This window comes from Amblyomma americanum, chromosome 1 (genome assembly GCF_052857255.1).
Source record: "Amblyomma americanum isolate KBUSLIRL-KWMA chromosome 1, ASM5285725v1, whole genome shotgun sequence".
Lineage (NCBI taxonomy): Eukaryota > Metazoa > Arthropoda > Arachnida > Ixodida > Ixodidae > Amblyomma > Amblyomma americanum.
In genome coordinates, this window is record NC_135497.1 from 166,019,222 (window position 1) to 166,037,486 (window position 18,265).

The window sequence follows — 18,265 nt, forward strand, 5'->3', positions numbered from 1 at the left end:
CGGCCTTGGCTCCACAACGTAACCTTGGTCCTAGCCGTGTCATTATTCACTGAATTAATTAATTAATTAATACCTGAATAGCCATTTAGGCATTACAGCAGGAATTTTACATTCGAAACGCAAAAGGTTATACAAGTATTTATGCACTCAAAGCGTGGCAAAAAATTGACAGTGGCTTAGGTCGGCTTTGCCAGGATATACGTAGCGAAAGCTAAGGAATAGCATGGTTAGCCTTGGTTAATCTTGATTGCAAGTCCTGGTTAGTCTGGTTGTCTAGCTATGTTGTCGTCGCATTAAAGACGACACAGCTGTGCTTGCGGCGCACGCGCGCTCTCCTTTTCAATCCTCCGACATGCTATCAGGCATGCGACGCAGTTGGCGAAGCGAGCACAGGCGAGCGCAACGACGAGGAACGCGGTGTGACGTCATACCAAACGGTGGCGGCGGCGAGTCGCGCAGTGTGTCGTCAAGCCATATGGCGCAGCGAGCGCGCAAAGCACAGTAACCGTCTCACTTATCTCGGTGGACACCCCAACCCTGCCGTAAAGGAAGGGATAAAGGAGGGAGGGAATGAAGAATGCGCGGTTCGGGTGACACTCGAACCGTGCCGTAAAGGAAGGGATAAAGAAGGGAGGGAACGAAGAAAGCGCGGTTCGGGTGTCCACCGAGATATGTGAGGCGCGCGTTGTGACCTCATGTGCCTCCTCGCAGTGCTGCCACGGCGGAATCGCAAGTTCGCGGACAGTAAAGCTGTCGCCTTCAAAGCTCGAATAGATGTAACTTGCGCAACATCAGGCGCAAGACTGCAGGCACGCGTGGGCTGGGCAAAAAAAACAGAAGACTGAAAAACGTTACCTTTAAAATCAAGTTTTTTACCCTTCAAAGGGTGATCCTTTCTTTGTGATAAATACGAGTTTTTTATGTATTTCTCGGGACTAGTGCTAGTTTGGGAATGATATACACTTAAAAAAATTAATCGCAGAATCCTTCTGCGAGTCTTGCCCCTGGTGAGTATGTTTAGCTTCTGTCATGCTCTGCTTTCTTTCACTGTTTCCAAGGGCAAACCTGGCAACCCTTTTCCCTATTTTTTTCAACTTTGATTATTAACTTCAAAGTATAGGGTCTCTACGTACGCATGCGTACTCGGGTATCGATCCTAGGTTTGTGAAAACAATTGTTGTTTCAGGCCATTAGTAGAGAATTGAAATTTTGCTAAAGAGACCGAGAACCGAAGCTGCTTTATTCGTTATCTAATTTATGAGCCTAGCGCATCGCAAGTCTGAAGTGAAAAAAAAAAACTCACTATTTGACTTCCTTAACTGAAAGTAAATTATCGTGGCGGATTCGATGTGTGTACTCTTAATAGGAGAGCTTCCTTGTAAAGGTTTCATGCATACATTATCTCCAATTTCCTTAGGCTTTCCAAGCTTACTTAATTATTAAGCTCACTTCCGAAAATAGTTTTTTCCCTTACTTTCAGTGTAGTGTAGGAGTCATTTGCGTTCCTTTTTCTTTTGGTTAGTTTCTTTGAGTCTTGCTATTCCCATGGTCTGGTCCTTCCTGGCACGAGATTTCGACAGCAGTATATTTGAATGATGAAGAATGCCTCTGTTGCGCGTTTCAGTCATTGACGCCATGGGCAAATACCCCAGCGGACTCATGCAAGCCTCAAAGACGGACTTAGGGGCCTTTGACGAGTGCGTGGAAACGGTCGTGCATGACAGCTTTGGAGAAGAAACTATACGAGGACAATACTGCAACCTGGACATTCGCTTGAGCGAAAACAGCTCCTTTGTGGAGGCTACATTAGCTGCAATTCAGCTCGCCTTTCCGAAGGTAAGCAAGCGTAGTTTTAAAATCCCGCCTTTACGGGTTATACACTAATACTGCAGAGCTTTCTAAGAAAATCTCAGGGGCCTCTGTAAATGGTGACTCGATATCAACGTGATTAGCACTATCAGCAGAATTATTATGTTACTAATAGAAAACCGAACATTTAAAACGGTCATAGCGTCACTGGCCGGCTCAAATTTTCGGTTTCCTTCAGTAAACCTGCGTATTTTCATTTAAACTTGGGCAAAAATTAGGATATGTTGCTTTAGGTCTCTTGGTCGTTTGTGTTAGTTGGCAGCTTTGCGGCCGTTTAATTGATGCAAAACAGTGGTGTTTTAGATGAGCAGTTGGTGTGGAAAAATTATCACGGCGGCACTTAATATAGGTGAGGCCAACGACGAGACTGTAGGAAGAACACAAAACATTAAACCGCTTGTCTCTTCTGCGTGTCTTTATTGTGCCTTTCCAGGCGATTAGCTAACGGCGCCAGCTTGCCTAACAACATGCAACCTTTTCGTGTACAAGCGTAAGGTGTTGTTAACAGTTTCAATATGTAAGTGTGAACCCTCATCAACCACTTGATCCTTCTTTTTTGTCATGAGCCCTGGGAATAAGTATTATCAGACTACGAGTTAAAAGCATGTTTTCAGTGAAGTACTGGCGGCATCCTGTACCGCCAGACTGGTGGGCATGAGAAAAACTATTATAAAGCAAAGTAAATCACGACAATTAAAAGAGCTGTGAGATTTTAATGATGTCCTCATGGTATCTCACTTGATTTCCTCATATCTTGTACCAAAGGTTCTAGGCCTAAAAGCACTCGCCGGTGAAAGTTTCCAAAATCTTTATTTACCCGCAAAACACCAATTTTGTAAGGAGCTGACTTGAAAATGCTGGCAGTTGTGCTCCATCTTCTTGGGTGCGTTTTGTCATGAGCATTTCCGAACGTGACAACGTGCGTCAAATGGCAATAGAATGACAAAAAAACTTGGCTGAGCTTATAAAATAGGTCATTCGGCCACTTTTATGCCCATTGACTGCTACTCTACAGTGAGAAGTTTTACCATGCATGTATCTTCCAGGAATAATCCGTTCATATTTTTTCCAGCCAGGATCTGTGTGCCCGCAGGCTTTATAGATGAGAAGGCACCAAAGAGTTTAACATAACACCGTTTGGCTGTGCTAGCAAGCTGATGTGGAGAAATGGGGTCGCTGTGTGCAACAAAAGCATTGCAAGCGATCTGTAGTCTACAGGCATATCGTTCTGAGGAGGGGGGGGGGGAGGGGTTGAAGCAATAAAACTGAACGCAAAATCCTCGGAAATCCAAGATATAAAAATATTGTTTGCTCTCGTTATACAAGAATATGATAATGACGCCTGTCTTGCATTATCAAGCCTGACAATTGGGGAAGTTGCAATACCGTTCCGGTGCATGTATGTACTAAGCTGGCCCACCCTCCCATGCTGCCTCACTGAATTTGCTGGTTTTTCTTGTATCCAATGCGGGCCCCGAAAGGGCGTTCTCGACTTGCCTTGAACAGAAAGGCACGTGCTCCCTTTGAGGGCGCACTCACACGAAAGAACGCTTGTATGTATTTACAGGCTGAGAACAAACATGCAATGCTTTTGCAACTAGTTGTTGAATAAGGCTTTTTGTAGTGGCACTGCACATTTATGTATGGGAGGGCGCCTGCTCGAAGCTTGAGGCATAAAAACAAAACCTGAAAAAGTCCGAATCTTTTGTCTCACAAAATGAAAGCTCCGACAATCTCCGAATTTCTCGGGAAATATGGAACGTACAAAAAACACCTTCAGAATCTGCTCGAGAATGAACTGTAGAAGCGCAAAATGCTGCCTGTACTATAAGGCACTCTTCTTGCCACGAACGCGATAACCATGACTTCTCGACATGTTTCTTTCATAAAACAGAACTTCCAGTACGCGTATGCTAGGCTCTTGCTGATAATTGGATATAGCTGCGAAAACGTGAAAGCTGTATTAGCATTTGCAGTGCGTTAAGTAGCGATAGCAACGATATTATGGTAATCTAAGCAGTGACTATGCATCTATCATCAAAACAGATCTCCCCGTAGGATTTCTGTGTGTAATTCTCTTTTTTTTTTTTTTCAAGCAACAGTAAACAGTGGTTCACCTCACGTCCTGAACTTCACGCTTATCTCGCTTCTTATATTGTACATGAAAAGCACATGAACGCTGTTTTCTTCCTAGTCAAGCAAGAATGCCTCTTGTTGATTTGCAGGTGGTAAAATTCAGGGGTCATTTAACCGACCGACGCCTACCGCCTATTCGCCTGGGTATCTGCGTCACGAACGATTGCAACGAGGATGAACTCCAAGAGCTCGTGAACAAATGTGAGTCAGACGTAAGGGAACAGTGACGCATTCTTGAGGGGCTATCCGCGTTATAGTCTTGTAGCTGAGCTTAAGCAAAGTACTACTTTGCTTAAGCACGTAGTCTATGTAAACGTGTTGGCAAATACTAAAGATCACTGAGTTAAATCATGTGTCGCTCAACATCACTAAGCGACTATAGGCAACAAGAAGGTTCGATGAAGGAACAAGTGATGGCCTCGGATTACGTAGCCAGTGCTTTACTCCAGGCAAAATTTTTTGCAACGTTTATGCGTCGTTGAGTCACCTCCCAGCCCAGAGAATGCAACTCCGGCGCAACATTGTTAAAATATTTAAGCCAGGGTGACAGGCGTTACGTTGTAGCCATCCCTTCGTCAACAATAATAATAATAATAATAATTGGTTTTTGGGGAAAGGAAATGGCGCAGTATCTGTCTCATATATCTTTGGACACCTGAACCGCGCCGTAAGGGAAGGGATAAAGGAGGGACTGAGAAAAGAAAGGAAGAGAGAGGTGCCGTAGTGGAGGGCTCCGGAATAATTTCGACCACCTGGGGATTTTTAACGTGCACTGACATCGCACAGCACACGGGTGCCTTAGCGTTTTTCCTCCATAAAAACGCAGCCGCCGCGGTCGGGTTCGAACCCGGGAACCCCGGATCAGTAGTCGAGCGCCCTAACCACTGAGCCACCGCGGCGGGCCAACAATAATCCCTGTTTTCATTTTAAGCGCGAACGCCTCGTTGGCGCCATCTGCCGGAGGTGATAATATGTTAGGCGTGACAGTTATCCTGAAGTATTGTGCTTGTGCCAGAAGGTTAAACAAAAGCACTGAGTGTCATTTGGTTATTGATGTCACGTTGCAGTGTGGATCCAATGGCACCGAAATTCGCTAAGATGCTGAAAAAAGAAGATTAATGCCCGTTAGCATCCTAGTGTAATGAGATGTGAATTACATCATATATATATATATATATATATATATATATATATATATATATATATATATATATATATATATATATATATATATATATATATATATATATATATATATATATATTATGGATTCAAACGCAAAACTTGGTTTATCATTGTAGCCAGGATATAGTGCTGCCCAATTCTCGGCGCCGTGGTTATCTTAATTCATGCGTTAGCCAGACGAGTCTGACATCCCTTGGTTTCAAAGGAATGGAATTTCGTTATATTTCTCACAGTTCCCACACGTGATGACCTCCAATTGAAAGTTCGTGCGCATAACGAAGCCCGAAGAATGTTTTCGATTAAATGTTCCACATGAATTTTTTCAGCATGGCATACGTGCCACAGAAAGTGTCTATTTGACCTTCCAATTTTGCCTGCGCCGTCCTCTGCGTCTAATCGTTAGCAGAGAGTAAATGTTCTCAGCCTAATTAGTAAAGAGCAGATTTTCTCCAAAATAATGTACGCAGCCTTCTAATATGTACTCTGGCTACTTTTCAGTGCTATCTTCGCCGCTTGACATCAAAATAAGCAACTGCGTCACAAGTCTGCCTATTCCGCTGACCAGGGGACAAAAAGCCATACTGTAAGTATAATCAGCTACCTAGGAAATCTCGCTCCTTTTCCAGTGAACATAGTGGAGAAAAGCTAAAAAAAGCCATGGTACTTGAGGAGAAATTTGCAAACTTTAGTGAAATTCGTACAGACTACAAATTTCACTGAAAGGAGTGCATGCGTTTTGCAATTCATATGACAGCTTCATTCCATTGCAAGGCTACTTTATTTTTTTACGCTTGAGTGAAGGCAGATGAAGTAAAATGCCCTTAATGCCCCCCTCCTCCTCCCAGCTTACCGATCATTAAAAAGCCTTCAGTAGTTTCCTGTGCATGTTATTTATTTATTTATCACACTCTACACAGCGCCATAGATGGCATTATAGTGGAAGAAGGGGGGATTTTACAATGAAAGGGGACAAAGAAAAATACAGGTGATTTGCCATTTGAACCAATAATCTGTGACGACATAGAAAACACGCGAACAACAAAGAAATCATAAGAATAGAGAGCAAATAATTCTCTCATTCCAGCATACTGGAACATAGCATTTTGAGCGGATAGATGGAAGAGATTTATTAATCTTTGTATAGAGCCTTTATTCCAACCTTTTTTTCTTTTTTATATATTTTCATTCCAATAAAAGCTACTGCATACAGAACGTCTGTACCTGAAAGCTGCCGTATTTTGCGACATAAATTTTCTTTCTGATTCGCCTCCTCCACCAGCGTACAGAGGCCGTTGGTTGTAATCATTATTTTCTCTGCCCCATTCTTCTCTCTCTACACCACGGGCCAGCCCCGCCATACATGCCGGAGCCGGTGAACGGCGCTGCTCGCTGCCTATCAACCGCGACACCCGGCGCGCCAGATGCCAATGCTAACGGTGCAGAAGAATGGGTTGGGAAATGAATCCTTGCAAAATACGACCCCGGGAGATGCCGCCACTGGTCACGAGATGCCATTCGGCCCACTGTTTCTGCGCATATTGGCCCACTACGCGGGCTTGCCTGTGTGCTTCATCGCTCGGCAAAATAGATTAGCAGCTGCGCATATATACCAAGCAGCCCATCGCATACACTTGCAGGTGTTACGGCTTCGCCAAACGCCCTTGAAGCAACCCGCCTCGGGCAACCTTTTCCCTTTTTTGCGCTACCTTGAAGTTCTTGTCGGTCCGGTTGTTTGTCCGGGCACGTCGCCATTAATGAGAAAAGCGGCGCCGGGTCAAGAACGAATCTTTTATAAGGTTCAGTCGTCAACACATATAACACGTGCACTACAACATGAGCAGCAACGCAAAAAGTTTGGTTTATGGGGGTTTAACGTCCGAAAGCGACTCAGGCTATGAGAGACGCCGGAGTGAAGGGCTCCGGAAATTTCGACCACCTGGGGTTCTTTAACGTGCACTGACATCGCACAGTACACGGGCCTCTAGAATTTCGCCTCCATCGAAATTCGACCGCCGCGGCACGGATCGAACCCGCGTCTTTCGGGTCAGCAGCCGAGTGCCATAACCACTCAGCCACCGCGGCGGCGGAGCAACGCGCAAACTAATTCAGGGATTTGAACTGCTCGATGAAAGGTCGTAATGCTATGGTAAGTTTTCTGTGCAGAACCGATAATACAGCGTCATAATCATAAACACACCACGCTGTTATTTATCCGCCTTTGCTCTAAGCACGCTCGTTTTCAGGCGTACGTTGATGCTCTCGCGTTCTTGTCCTCCTCTAGAAGACTATGCATGGGCTTATAATAACGTAGCCTCATTTCACGCTTCGCTGAATGAGTCGTGTAGAATTTTTTTTTTCTGTCACGTTGCTTCAACGGGGAGGAAGAATTCTCGGCAGACTCTGTGCACTTTGTACGCAAATCTTGCTCGTACTTTTTATGCGGACGTAATAGATATATCTGCCAAAATTTGCGTAAAGATTTACTGGCTGAACAAAATTAAATTGCAGAACGCGCCTTTTTTTCGACCGCAAAGAGATGTCCAACAACAGCTCATGATGCCAAGGGAGCCTAGATGTTGAAAGGCACACTCGCTGCAGATAGGCCGCAATATTTATCGTAGAGATCTTTAAGGTAATCATGGAATGGTTCTGGTAAGCGCGACACAAGGACGCCAAGCGGAACACCTTTTTAGCCAATTATAGTTAATGGGCCTTATAAGTACTCCTTGTTCTCTTTATGTCCCGGTAACGAATAGAGGTATCTCAACTTGTACCGACTGTACGTGCTGACGCGCATCTAGTGGCTTTGGTCATCGCGATCGGAAATCTAGAAAAGCGCTAGTGATTGAAGCGCTGAGCGATGTCGGAGACGCAGTCCTGCGCACTCTCACGGAGCCTGGCTTCAACACAAGGATTTGAATAAGAGAGCATCGACAAAAAAAAATTTGGAGGGCAGTCACGTGCTTTGTAGGCGAAATAATTGTTTGTTTTAAATTTATATATTTCCCTCCTTCCTAATGACACACCTACCATTAGCATACAGTCGCCGCCGCGGTGGCTGAGTGGTTTTGGCGCTCGGCTGCTGGCCCGAAAGACGCGGGTTCGATCCCGGCCGGGGAGGTCGAATTTCTATGGAGGCGAAATTCTAGAGGCGTGTGTGCTGTGCGATGTCAGTGCATGTTAAAGAACCCCAGGTGGTCAAAACTTCCGGAGCCCTTCACTACGGCGTCCCTCATAGCTTGAGTCGCTTTTGGACGTTAAACCCCCATAAACCAAATCAAACCATTAGCATACCCTCGTAATGTAATGCACACACTGAGTTCACTTTTATTCGACTGAAAGCAACGCGGTTTCGTGGCCCATAATTTGAGCGCTTTCCTCGCAATCTGATGGTCCTTGGTTCGATTCCCAGCTCTTTCGGCAAACATTTTTTTCTCTGCTGATGACGTCATTGGGCTTTTCTGGACCACTTTTCCTGGACAGCGACAACGACCCCGGGTTTCGTCGCTAATGGGCCAAATGAGGCTTTCCCCTTAATAAGGACTGCGCTCCCGAAAACACCGCTGTTTTCGCAGTGGGGATTTGCACCATCTTCGTGTTCAGTCCAGTCTCACGGCACTGCGGCATGGCATTGGAAAGAGCTGGAGGGCACGTTGGGTTATTACGGCTATTTGGCGTTTCTCAGCAGCACTTCGTGCGTCAGGTGTCTATTTGCTTGCATTAAGAACGCCGAGAAAGATGCAAATGAACTCTTGTGCCTTTATTTTATCCTTATCTTCGCGATCGTTGGAGCACATTTACCAGCAGCTTCAAACACTGGGAAAAAAAAAGAATACGTGGATGGAGGAAACCAAAATGGATTTACCCCGGCCTCAGTTTTCTTGATACCGCCAATGCGACACATGCTAGTGGAGCTGCGGTTAAAAACGTTTCCACATACGACCAGGTTCTTGTTTCACAGTCTTTGCTTTATTTTTTCGGTCTCGGTAGTGCATTGCTTTTATTAAGTTTTATTTACTTTGTTATATTTTTCTCTTTTCAGTATAACCATTGGTGTTCTCGCAGCGATGCTGGTACTCGGAACTATCACTGATATCTGTGTGTCTTCAAGGAAAGAAAGAAATGCAGTATGCGGTGAGGAAAGAATCTGAAAATTCTTAACGCTAGTCAAATATTGTGTGAGGCAGAAAAACAGTGCCTTTTTTTCTGTTTCAGGGATTCTGGTGCGGTTGCTCACGGCATTTTCTCTGATCTCAAACACAAAGACATTGTTACAAACGGTCCAGGACAAGAGCTCGGATGCCTACATTCTTCGTTTCTTCCATGGGCTCCGTTTCTTCAGCTTAGTCTGGATTGTGCTAGGTCATTGCTACGGAGCGATATCGCCGACGTGGTGTGAGTGATTTTTTTTTTCATATTTGAGGTGATATATCACAAGTAAGATAATATCACATGGTTTCTCTGTCTTTCTGCCACTAAAGTTCAATACACCCACGTGAGACAAACTACAATGCACTTGATGCCATTCAATCAGAAGCCGCGCTTTCTTGTGCTCTAGCAGCAAGTCTAGAGGGTTTTGAATGCCTAGCCCTTTGTAAATATGTAAACGCGGTCCGCCTAATAGCTGGTTGGCTTGAAAGTGTAAACATCGCGTCTAACGTCTTTGTATTGCGCAAGTGAACAGCAATATTTTGGATAAAAGTAAATTCCAGACACGTAGCGGTCATAAAAATACAAAAATACCGCTATGGTTAGTTTGCTCAGCGCCTTGAACTCTTTCTTCTACTAGGCGGTATGTGACAACAGTCAACTAGTCCAACCTACCAAAAATTACACATTCATTTAATAAACTTTAACTGAATGGGCGTTCAAAGTAACAACAATATACGTATACTGTGATTAGCCGAAACCTGTCAATGGGAAGAACTATTACTACACCTGTAAGGAACACTTTCTCTCGTGCGCAAAAAAAGATACTTTGTCGCTTTTTATCCACACTCAGATAACATGCAGCTATAGACATTATATTTATTACTCTCCAAACGATGGTTCAGGAGTTATCACGCGTTATGGATTCATACTTTGTCCAGACATACACTCGTATAACGTTGAACAAACAAACCAAGCACGCAAGAAACCGATTACGTTACATACAATACCAGAAACTAACCACATCGCAACAGCAAGCCCATGCCGTTCACAAACAACTTTTTGCATACAAATAGCAGTGGCTCTCACGCAAAATGATCATATCGCAAGGCTCCTCATTCAAGGCATCGCGTTTATCCGCCATTAATTCTTGATTGTAAGCGTCAAAGTGGAAACGTTAAAGGACAAAGCAGTGCGAATGATTGAACGCATTTTGTTAATAAGGTTCGAAATGGTGGCAGCTACATTCACTGGTCTTTCCATAGTAAGGAATTGATAAGCGATGGACAAAAAAAATTACTACAAGAACTTTCACTCGAGCTGATACAGTCGTGCCTCGTTAATACGACCCCCGTTAATATGGATGACTCGAATTATGGACAGTTTTTCTGGGGACCAAACTTTTTCAATCTATTTCCGCCTTGTTAATATAGAAACTCGGTGTCCGGATAATGAACGGGAGGAAAATGACGATGTCCAATAGGGCCCATATATTTTTGTCTCTGTAATATGGATGGAGATGAGAATAAAATCTCTGCTGCCCCGACGAGGCGTTTCGATTTCTGCATTTTGAGCGTAGGACATCAGAGGAATGCAATTAAAAAGTGCGAATGACTGAGTGATGACCCTTTTCTTTGATGAATTCCAACATTACAGCACAAAGTTGTACATTATGAAGACTGCAATGCTCGGAAACACGGACAACGCGAAGGAGCGCATGTGGTGTCTCCTTCGTGTTTTGCTTGTTTACAAGCGCTGCAGTCTTCATAATGAACAACCGACTTGCCCACTCAGCTACCCTCATAAAGTTGTCCAATTAACGCTCCTCACTATTCTCCATATTGCATGAATGACTGAGATTAAAACTCTATCTCTCCAGATTGTTCCACGTAGAAGGCTGCATTCAGCAGTCGTCGGCCGACTATGTACCGATATATAGTAGTGGTTCGTGAGATGTAAGCAGTCGTAGTAGTAGTTAGGTCATTTAGCGACGAGTCGCCTTCAAGCATATCATAGACCGCTAGGCGTTTAAAGCTGCACAACATTATTTCAGGTCCGATGGCGACCGGGATAATGCCTCTGTAGGTCAGAAAATTATGTCTAAGTTGAGCTTCGCTGGACACCAGTATGGACAGAAGCAGGCCTTAATCACAACATGTTTTTTTTTTATGTAGCGATAGCTACATTACGGTAGCATTTCGAGTTTTCAACGTGGCGGCGGCGCCGCGCTGTGGCTGCGCCGTCACGCTGTCACGTGGTTGGTCACGTGGTGCGGATCAGCTGCCGGCGGCGCGGCGCCGTGGCTGATCACGTGGTTCGTCACGTGGTTGGTCACGTGACTAAGTTCCACTCGGCCAGCTGTAGCTATCGCGTCACTCCAGGTTTAACCAGAGCTAAACCACCGCCAATTTTTTTTTCTTCGTGATTCATTATTATGGACGACACGCTTTATGAGCAGTTCTGCCCGGAAACCAAAGTGTCCATATTGACGAGGCACGACTGTACTGGCTTGAGCGTCAGCATATACGACTGATAATGGCCACTCTAGGTAAATTACGATTGCGCTCACGCAATCTACCGCTCTTGCAGTTGCCTCTCTCACCCATCAGCCCTTTTTGAGACCAAATAAGTTTACTCAGACATGGAAAGCAAGTATTTCAACCTCCCCAAGATGAAGATTGCAAGGAATCGAGCCTGAACAGAGGGTCTCTCACAAAGCCTTTACTTTTTAATAAAGTGTATTTCTGACTATTCTCAAGACACGATGATAATGAGCACTATCTCTGCTTCACAGAAGTCATTCGCGTGGGTATTATGGTGCATTAAACGCCATAAGCGCCCGAGCAAACTTAGAGCACATTAAAGACTACAAAACCAGAGGCCACATTGCTGCTTGCGTGCTTCATCTGCTGGGCCGTAGCAAAGGAGAATTCGCTTGCGGTGCCATCGTCGGCGCCGTAGCTACTTCGATGTCAGTGACCGTTTAATGTCGCTTCTCGCAAGTGAGCTCTCCCGGGATGGAGCCCGATGTGCAGTCTTAGCCTGAGTCTCGGAATACTGCACACACCCTCAGGTTTGCTACGCTGACGAGCCGACGGTGATGTTTGATGTGGCTACCAAACGTTGTGCCTTGCAGCAGTCTCAACACTGTCAGATGGCACTTGGCGTTCCACTTTCGAGATTTAGGCTGCTGAGCGGAATGTGCGCGCAACTCAGTTTTAAGCCGCCGTAGCCGAAACTGGTTCGTGAGGTAATCGAACTAGTGGAGGAAGCCAGCTGTGCTGAAAGACCATTGCATTAGAATTCTGTCTACAGTTGCTTCAAGAAACTAGGTTAGGTACGAGGTGGCTTGAAGTAACATTGTTAGTGAATGAAAACTCTCGCTCTTCCTTTGAGGTAAGTTGTCAGTTACGGAGGTTGCGTGCTCTGTGTTTCCATGCGAACAGTTTTAGTTGACGAAGATCATGTGATTGGACGCCTCACACGTATATATTGATATGTTCGAATAGAGGTGAAAATTCGTTCCTCGTGGTGCCCGTTCTTGTCTGTGTTGTCCTCACTCTCATATTAAAACTTCAACCACAATCTTCGCCGTATAAAAGAAGCTGTTGCTTGCAATTCCGATTACAGTGCAGTCGCAAGCAAATATTTTTCACGCGTCTTTTTTGTTCACGTGCAACATAATACGCCGCTTAAATGCGGTCCAAATTCTAACTTGTGGCCTCGACGGCGATTGCTTCACATGTGCTGAAAGGAATGAGAGTGTGCTCTCGAAGCTACAAGTGGTGGCGTTGGCTAATCGCCCATGCTGGTGACGTCATATACTGCGTAGAGATATAAACATACTCTCTGTAGACGCATCATTTGCAAAAGTGCCAAGGAACGTGAAGCATCCTTCAGTTATTCCGCTTTCGATGAGATTAGGAAGCACCAGAATGGAGCATCCTTCAGTTATTCCGCTTTCGATGAGATTAGGAAGCACCAGAATGGTGAACATTCCTCGGCATGCCCTGTAGAAGCCTATGAAAAAATATTTTCGCCAGCTCGTGCGAAAGTGTTTTCTTGGTGTGTTTGTTTCGTTTGGTTCTGCTTTTAAACAAAGGGAACTAGAGCAACACACGCAATGCACAACTAATACTCATGCAGCTTGAGATATGTATAGTAACTTTACTCTCTTGTTTTCTTTTTGCAGCTCGGCTGCTAAACAACTTGATCATGGCGGAGCACACCCAGGATTTAATTGTCCCAGCAGCCTACATAGCAGTGGACACGTTTTTCTTCCTCAGGTACGTCGTACTCTTCAATCAATCAGTGTCTTCGCTCAACGATCGCTACAGTTTCCATGACATGGATGAGGCCGACCGCAACGAACATCCTCTCGCGGACATTTTTAAAATTTTGGGCAAGATTTTTAAGATTTTGGGCAAAAGCAAAGATACTAGGGCAAGGGAACTACTGGGGGCATTTCATATAAGGAAGAGAGGCGTATATTGTGTTAGCGATACGTCTGTGAATTTATACAAATCGGAGATGGCATATCTTGAACGGTTCTGTTGATAGTGGTGTGTGTGACCTGGTATCTGCACGTGATCGGTTTTTTTTCCTTATATTTGCTGCGCTGCCAGTGAATAAAGTTAGATGAAGTTTAGCGCTAGTCCTGTGTGCCTCTGTCTTGTGTTCGTCTTGGTCGCGCTACAGTTCTTTTGTTACAACCTCAGCGCACAGTTCTTTCCTTCATCCTTAAGCATGTATAACGTATGCAAACATCAAATGCAAACGGGGTCTCCGGGAACTGCGGTTGGTTTTCTCCTCGCCAATGAGCCATTGTCGCCAATGCCAATAGTGCATGCAGCGAAAGCTTTCTCATAGAAAAAAAATACTATACGTACTTCTGAACACGGAAGACTCTCGCATGACTACGAAAATTTGGCGCCAATATAAAGTCGTTTATTCAACTCAAGCGCTTAAGCTTCAAGCTGTATCTCACCTTTTGCCTGCCACATTGTTTATCTTACAATACCTCTACCTTCTTAACATCTAATGTCCAGTTTCAGAGTGAGTTCAGATTAGTTTTAACATTATTCTTCTCTATAAACAATAAGGATATATTAACTGAAGGCGCGAAACAAAGACGCGCGAAAAAAGTCCATATTTGCAGTCTTATCACGGGTTAGCGCTCACAAATTAGGCATGTGCTATGGCCACACTCAGAGAGGCATTAAGACACAGCTCACGTAGGTGTCCGTTTCACTGTGAGCGCTAGTATTCTTAGCGCGTGAGCAGAATTCTTCATTTGCTACAAATCTGTTTTTCTTTTCATTTGTTTTTACTCTTAATTAGGTCTATTGTACGCTTAGCTGCCTTTACCTGGGGCTGCTTTTTCTGAACCATGGGCTCTTCCGCCGCTCTGTGCTCTTGCGATATTTCATGACATTTTTGTGCCGTAGGTTTTGATATTTCATGTGATTTAGTCTTTCGAATAAAAAAAAACACTAGTCCCATAGCTTATGTATGATGTCTGATTCCTTGCAGCGCGTATCTCATGTGCCACGCCATATCGAAGCAGAAAAGACCTGCAGTTGTTGTGTTTATATTCGCAGTCATCCGGAGATTTATAAGGTGAGCTGCTCCATCGCTGGCTTCGTTTACTTTCGAAACAAACGTAAGACTTCGGTGAACCCTTTGCAGATACATCCGTTTGCACGCCATAGTTTCACTATATCACGCGCTCATTCTCAGCTCTCTTAACTTGCATCCCTCCTTGGAGGCTAACTAATAATATCCATTTCGCACATCTTGAACACATCGCGCAACCAGGCTCGTTGCACAATTGCATGCAGCCCTTTCTAGGGCAGCATGCAATTGTGCAATTCTAGGCCGCAGTGTCGGTATTTCTATGCCGACACTATGTATACGGCCGTCTCTGAACAGCTCAAAATCCTTTCGTTACGTGCGCTAATTGCTTTTAACGTTCGTTTTTTGCATATTTTGCAATAGAAAACCATAATCTCTTTTATTTTATTCACTTGCAAGTACTAACTGCCCAATCATGCATGGTTATTATATAAAAGTATCTACTCCAAAATAGTGATGATAGTACTCGAACAAAAGCGTTTTCTAATATCAAGGCTTGGAACAGTGCAAAATTTTGAAGTTAAATCGGCCTCATTTTTGCTTTTTTTTAAATATGAGATAAGTTCGTTCATATCTACATTACAATAATTCGTCTCTCAAGCTTTTTGGCTTCTTCATATTACAATTCTGCTGTACTACTATTGCAATGCGTCCGAGAATTTTCGATGAACTTTTCTTTTATCGCACTACTGTACTTTATTCTCCGCTCCACTGTTTTTATTGTGTGGTTTTTCAAAATCAGTCGAGTAGTATTGTACTTATCTACCTCTTTATTGCTCAGAGCATCTGAGCGTAATTCAACATGTTTTGTTTGTTGTAACAATTATTCACTAAATTTTTCTTGCTGATAACCATTTTTAACAAATTCGCGGTACTTTTTCACTGTAATTTGCAGCAACTGCTTTGAGGATGCACTTGAGAGTTTCACTATGGTACTTTACATTGTATTTTGCACGCATGTTCGCTGTGCGCGACCTTTGTTAGTTTAAATGTCAGTTAACTTGAAGCAGAGTTGAAGGTGAACCGATGCAGGAAGTTTTCATGTGCTGACCATACTTTATTCGGAACCCTTTCAGAACAATGGTGCCAGTGTTCTTCGTGCTCATGTGCATGTACCTGCTGCCAGTGATGACGTCCGGACCGGACGCAAAAGCATTTTTTGACCAATTCTATGGTGAAATGGACCGGCTGTGGCGGGACATCCTGCTTCAAGTACAAAACTACAGGAAAGGTGCTTTCGTAAGTAGTACTCAGAACACTCCATTAATTATATTTAACTTTGTTCACGTTACTGTTGCGCAGCGTTATGGGCCTATCTGACGTTTTAAGAGCCGTTATTTGACAGCCTCAAAAGCTGCTTTGTATGGTGAGTGGTGAAAAACATCGCCAGTGGTCGGAAAGTTCGATAGCTTTTCTACAGCTGGAGTTACAAATGGCGTATTTTCATCAGTGATCCGACGCAAAATTTCTTGCTCCGCGAAACCGAAGAGCGCGCTTCAAAGGGCGACTGGTATTCAGATCCTGAGTCCTAATTGGACCGCGCCGGCATGATCCTCAGACTCCCTAGACACCTTGCTCCTTCGCGGATTCGGAGCGCTGCTCCAGATCGCCGATTCTAATTCGCCGAAAGATTTCTGGATCTGAGCGTGCCTATAGAAATTACGTAATAGCTCCCTCGCAACTACCGCCCTTGCGCCAAGCGCACCGCTGCAATGACGTTGCTACTGAAATTGGTGCCAGAGATGGAAAAGCCAGAGATAGTTTCGAATCCCTTTACGGGGATTGTTTTTGGATAGCAAGCTCCTGAACGTAAGAAACGCGAAAAGAGGCACAAACAATGGTGAAGCAGAGCAGGCGCTGCACAGTAACTTCGTAAGAATCGTTTGCGCAGTACTTTAGTGATCGCAAAGCCTTTAACACTGGAACTCATTAGGCACAGTAAAATAAATTTACACGTACTCGAGCGCGCACATACACAACGGCAACGGCTAATTTACTTCCACAGTAGACATGCCTCAGACATTCCGGAAACTATCGATCGAGCACTGTTTCTTTTACGTTGCGCGTCTAAAGTCGTACCTTTTGCGCCTGCCCTCTGGGCCCCTGTCATTTCATGACCATTTTGCAGTAACGACTGCGTGGCATAGCTGACAGATTTCGTCGTCAAGGCGCGTTGCGTGGTGGGTAGCGTAAGCGCCCCATATTGTTTACAACTAACAAGTCGGAGACTTAATTTTCACAAAATTATTTCGTAATTTCTGTTAAAAATTAATGACATGAAAATCGCTGCTTCGTTCAGCGAAAAATAAGTTTGTTTTTTTTTGCGCGAGCCAGCCTGTACCTTCGACGCATTTGTGACTGGCGCATAACAGCGATTGTGCGCAGAACGAGCGCACACACACAAAAAAAAGAAAAGCATTCTCGAGATAGAATAACCGTACGAAAGAAATTGCCTGATGCCTGTTCTCCAGCCGGCTACGCAAGGCTAGGGGTTAAGGGAAGAGGGAGAAAAGGGGTGTCTTTCTATGCAAATGTAAGTAAAATAAATACGAATCTGCAACACAACCAGTTTTAATATTCATATCTAGCAGTCAACTTCAGTGTTGCATAAAATGTCAAGTAGTCTAAAGTGACCCAAGAAGCAGATTTATTTGGCAGTTACGGGCCTAATATGACGACCTCGTAGAGCGGCCGGGCGCGGTCGTACACTAGAAGAGCTAGTCTGCCGAAGGTACTCGCGACGAAACTCGCACAGCTTAAAGAAACTCTTGAGCAGCCACGTAGCCCAAACAGTGAAACTAACGTGGATGGCTAACATTTTTTTTTTGCAGTCTGCCGCTGTTATTTTGCACATCATAATAATAATAATAATAAACGCCTTTATTTTCCAGAAAACATGTTCACAATTTTAAGACAGGTCGGCCCAAGCCATAAAGGCTTGTAGGGCAGTGCCGGGGAGTCGGTGAATGACAAAGATATTGCAAAACAGGCGTGACAAAACAAGCAAACAAGAATAACCTTAATACCAAAAGTAAACAAGAACAAAGAAATAGTTTAAGTTACCGACATAAGGGTTTTTAAGAAATGATTTAATTGTGACAGCGAAGAAACTGAAAAGATTGAATCAGGCAGAGAATTAAAACTACAGAGAATGTTTACTACATTCGAATCGGAGCGAAAGCACGGATTTGTGCTACGTAGAAGACTGCGGTGAGCAGGCAGTGCCGCGGGACAGAACAGATGGAAGTTGATGAAGACGACGCCCTACAATGCATAGCGCGAGAGTGCGGTG

General features: G+C 44.2%; 1 protein-coding gene across 1 annotated transcript in view; it reads left to right on the forward strand.

Moving 5' to 3' along the window:
* Positions 1–18,265, forward strand: part of LOC144114125 (nose resistant to fluoxetine protein 6-like) — a 44,223-nt gene that overhangs the window by 13,887 nt on the left and 12,071 nt on the right. The window contains exons 2-9 of the mRNA XM_077647631.1: positions 1,625–1,836; positions 4,095–4,206; positions 5,689–5,773; positions 9,233–9,324; positions 9,406–9,585; positions 13,532–13,625; positions 14,872–14,958; positions 16,050–16,212. Of these exons, the coding sequence (XP_077503757.1) occupies positions 1,625–1,836; positions 4,095–4,206; positions 5,689–5,773; positions 9,233–9,324; positions 9,406–9,585; positions 13,532–13,625; positions 14,872–14,958; positions 16,050–16,212 (1,025 nt within the window). The remainder of the gene's footprint in view (positions 1–1,624; positions 1,837–4,094; positions 4,207–5,688; positions 5,774–9,232; positions 9,325–9,405; positions 9,586–13,531; positions 13,626–14,871; positions 14,959–16,049; positions 16,213–18,265) is intronic.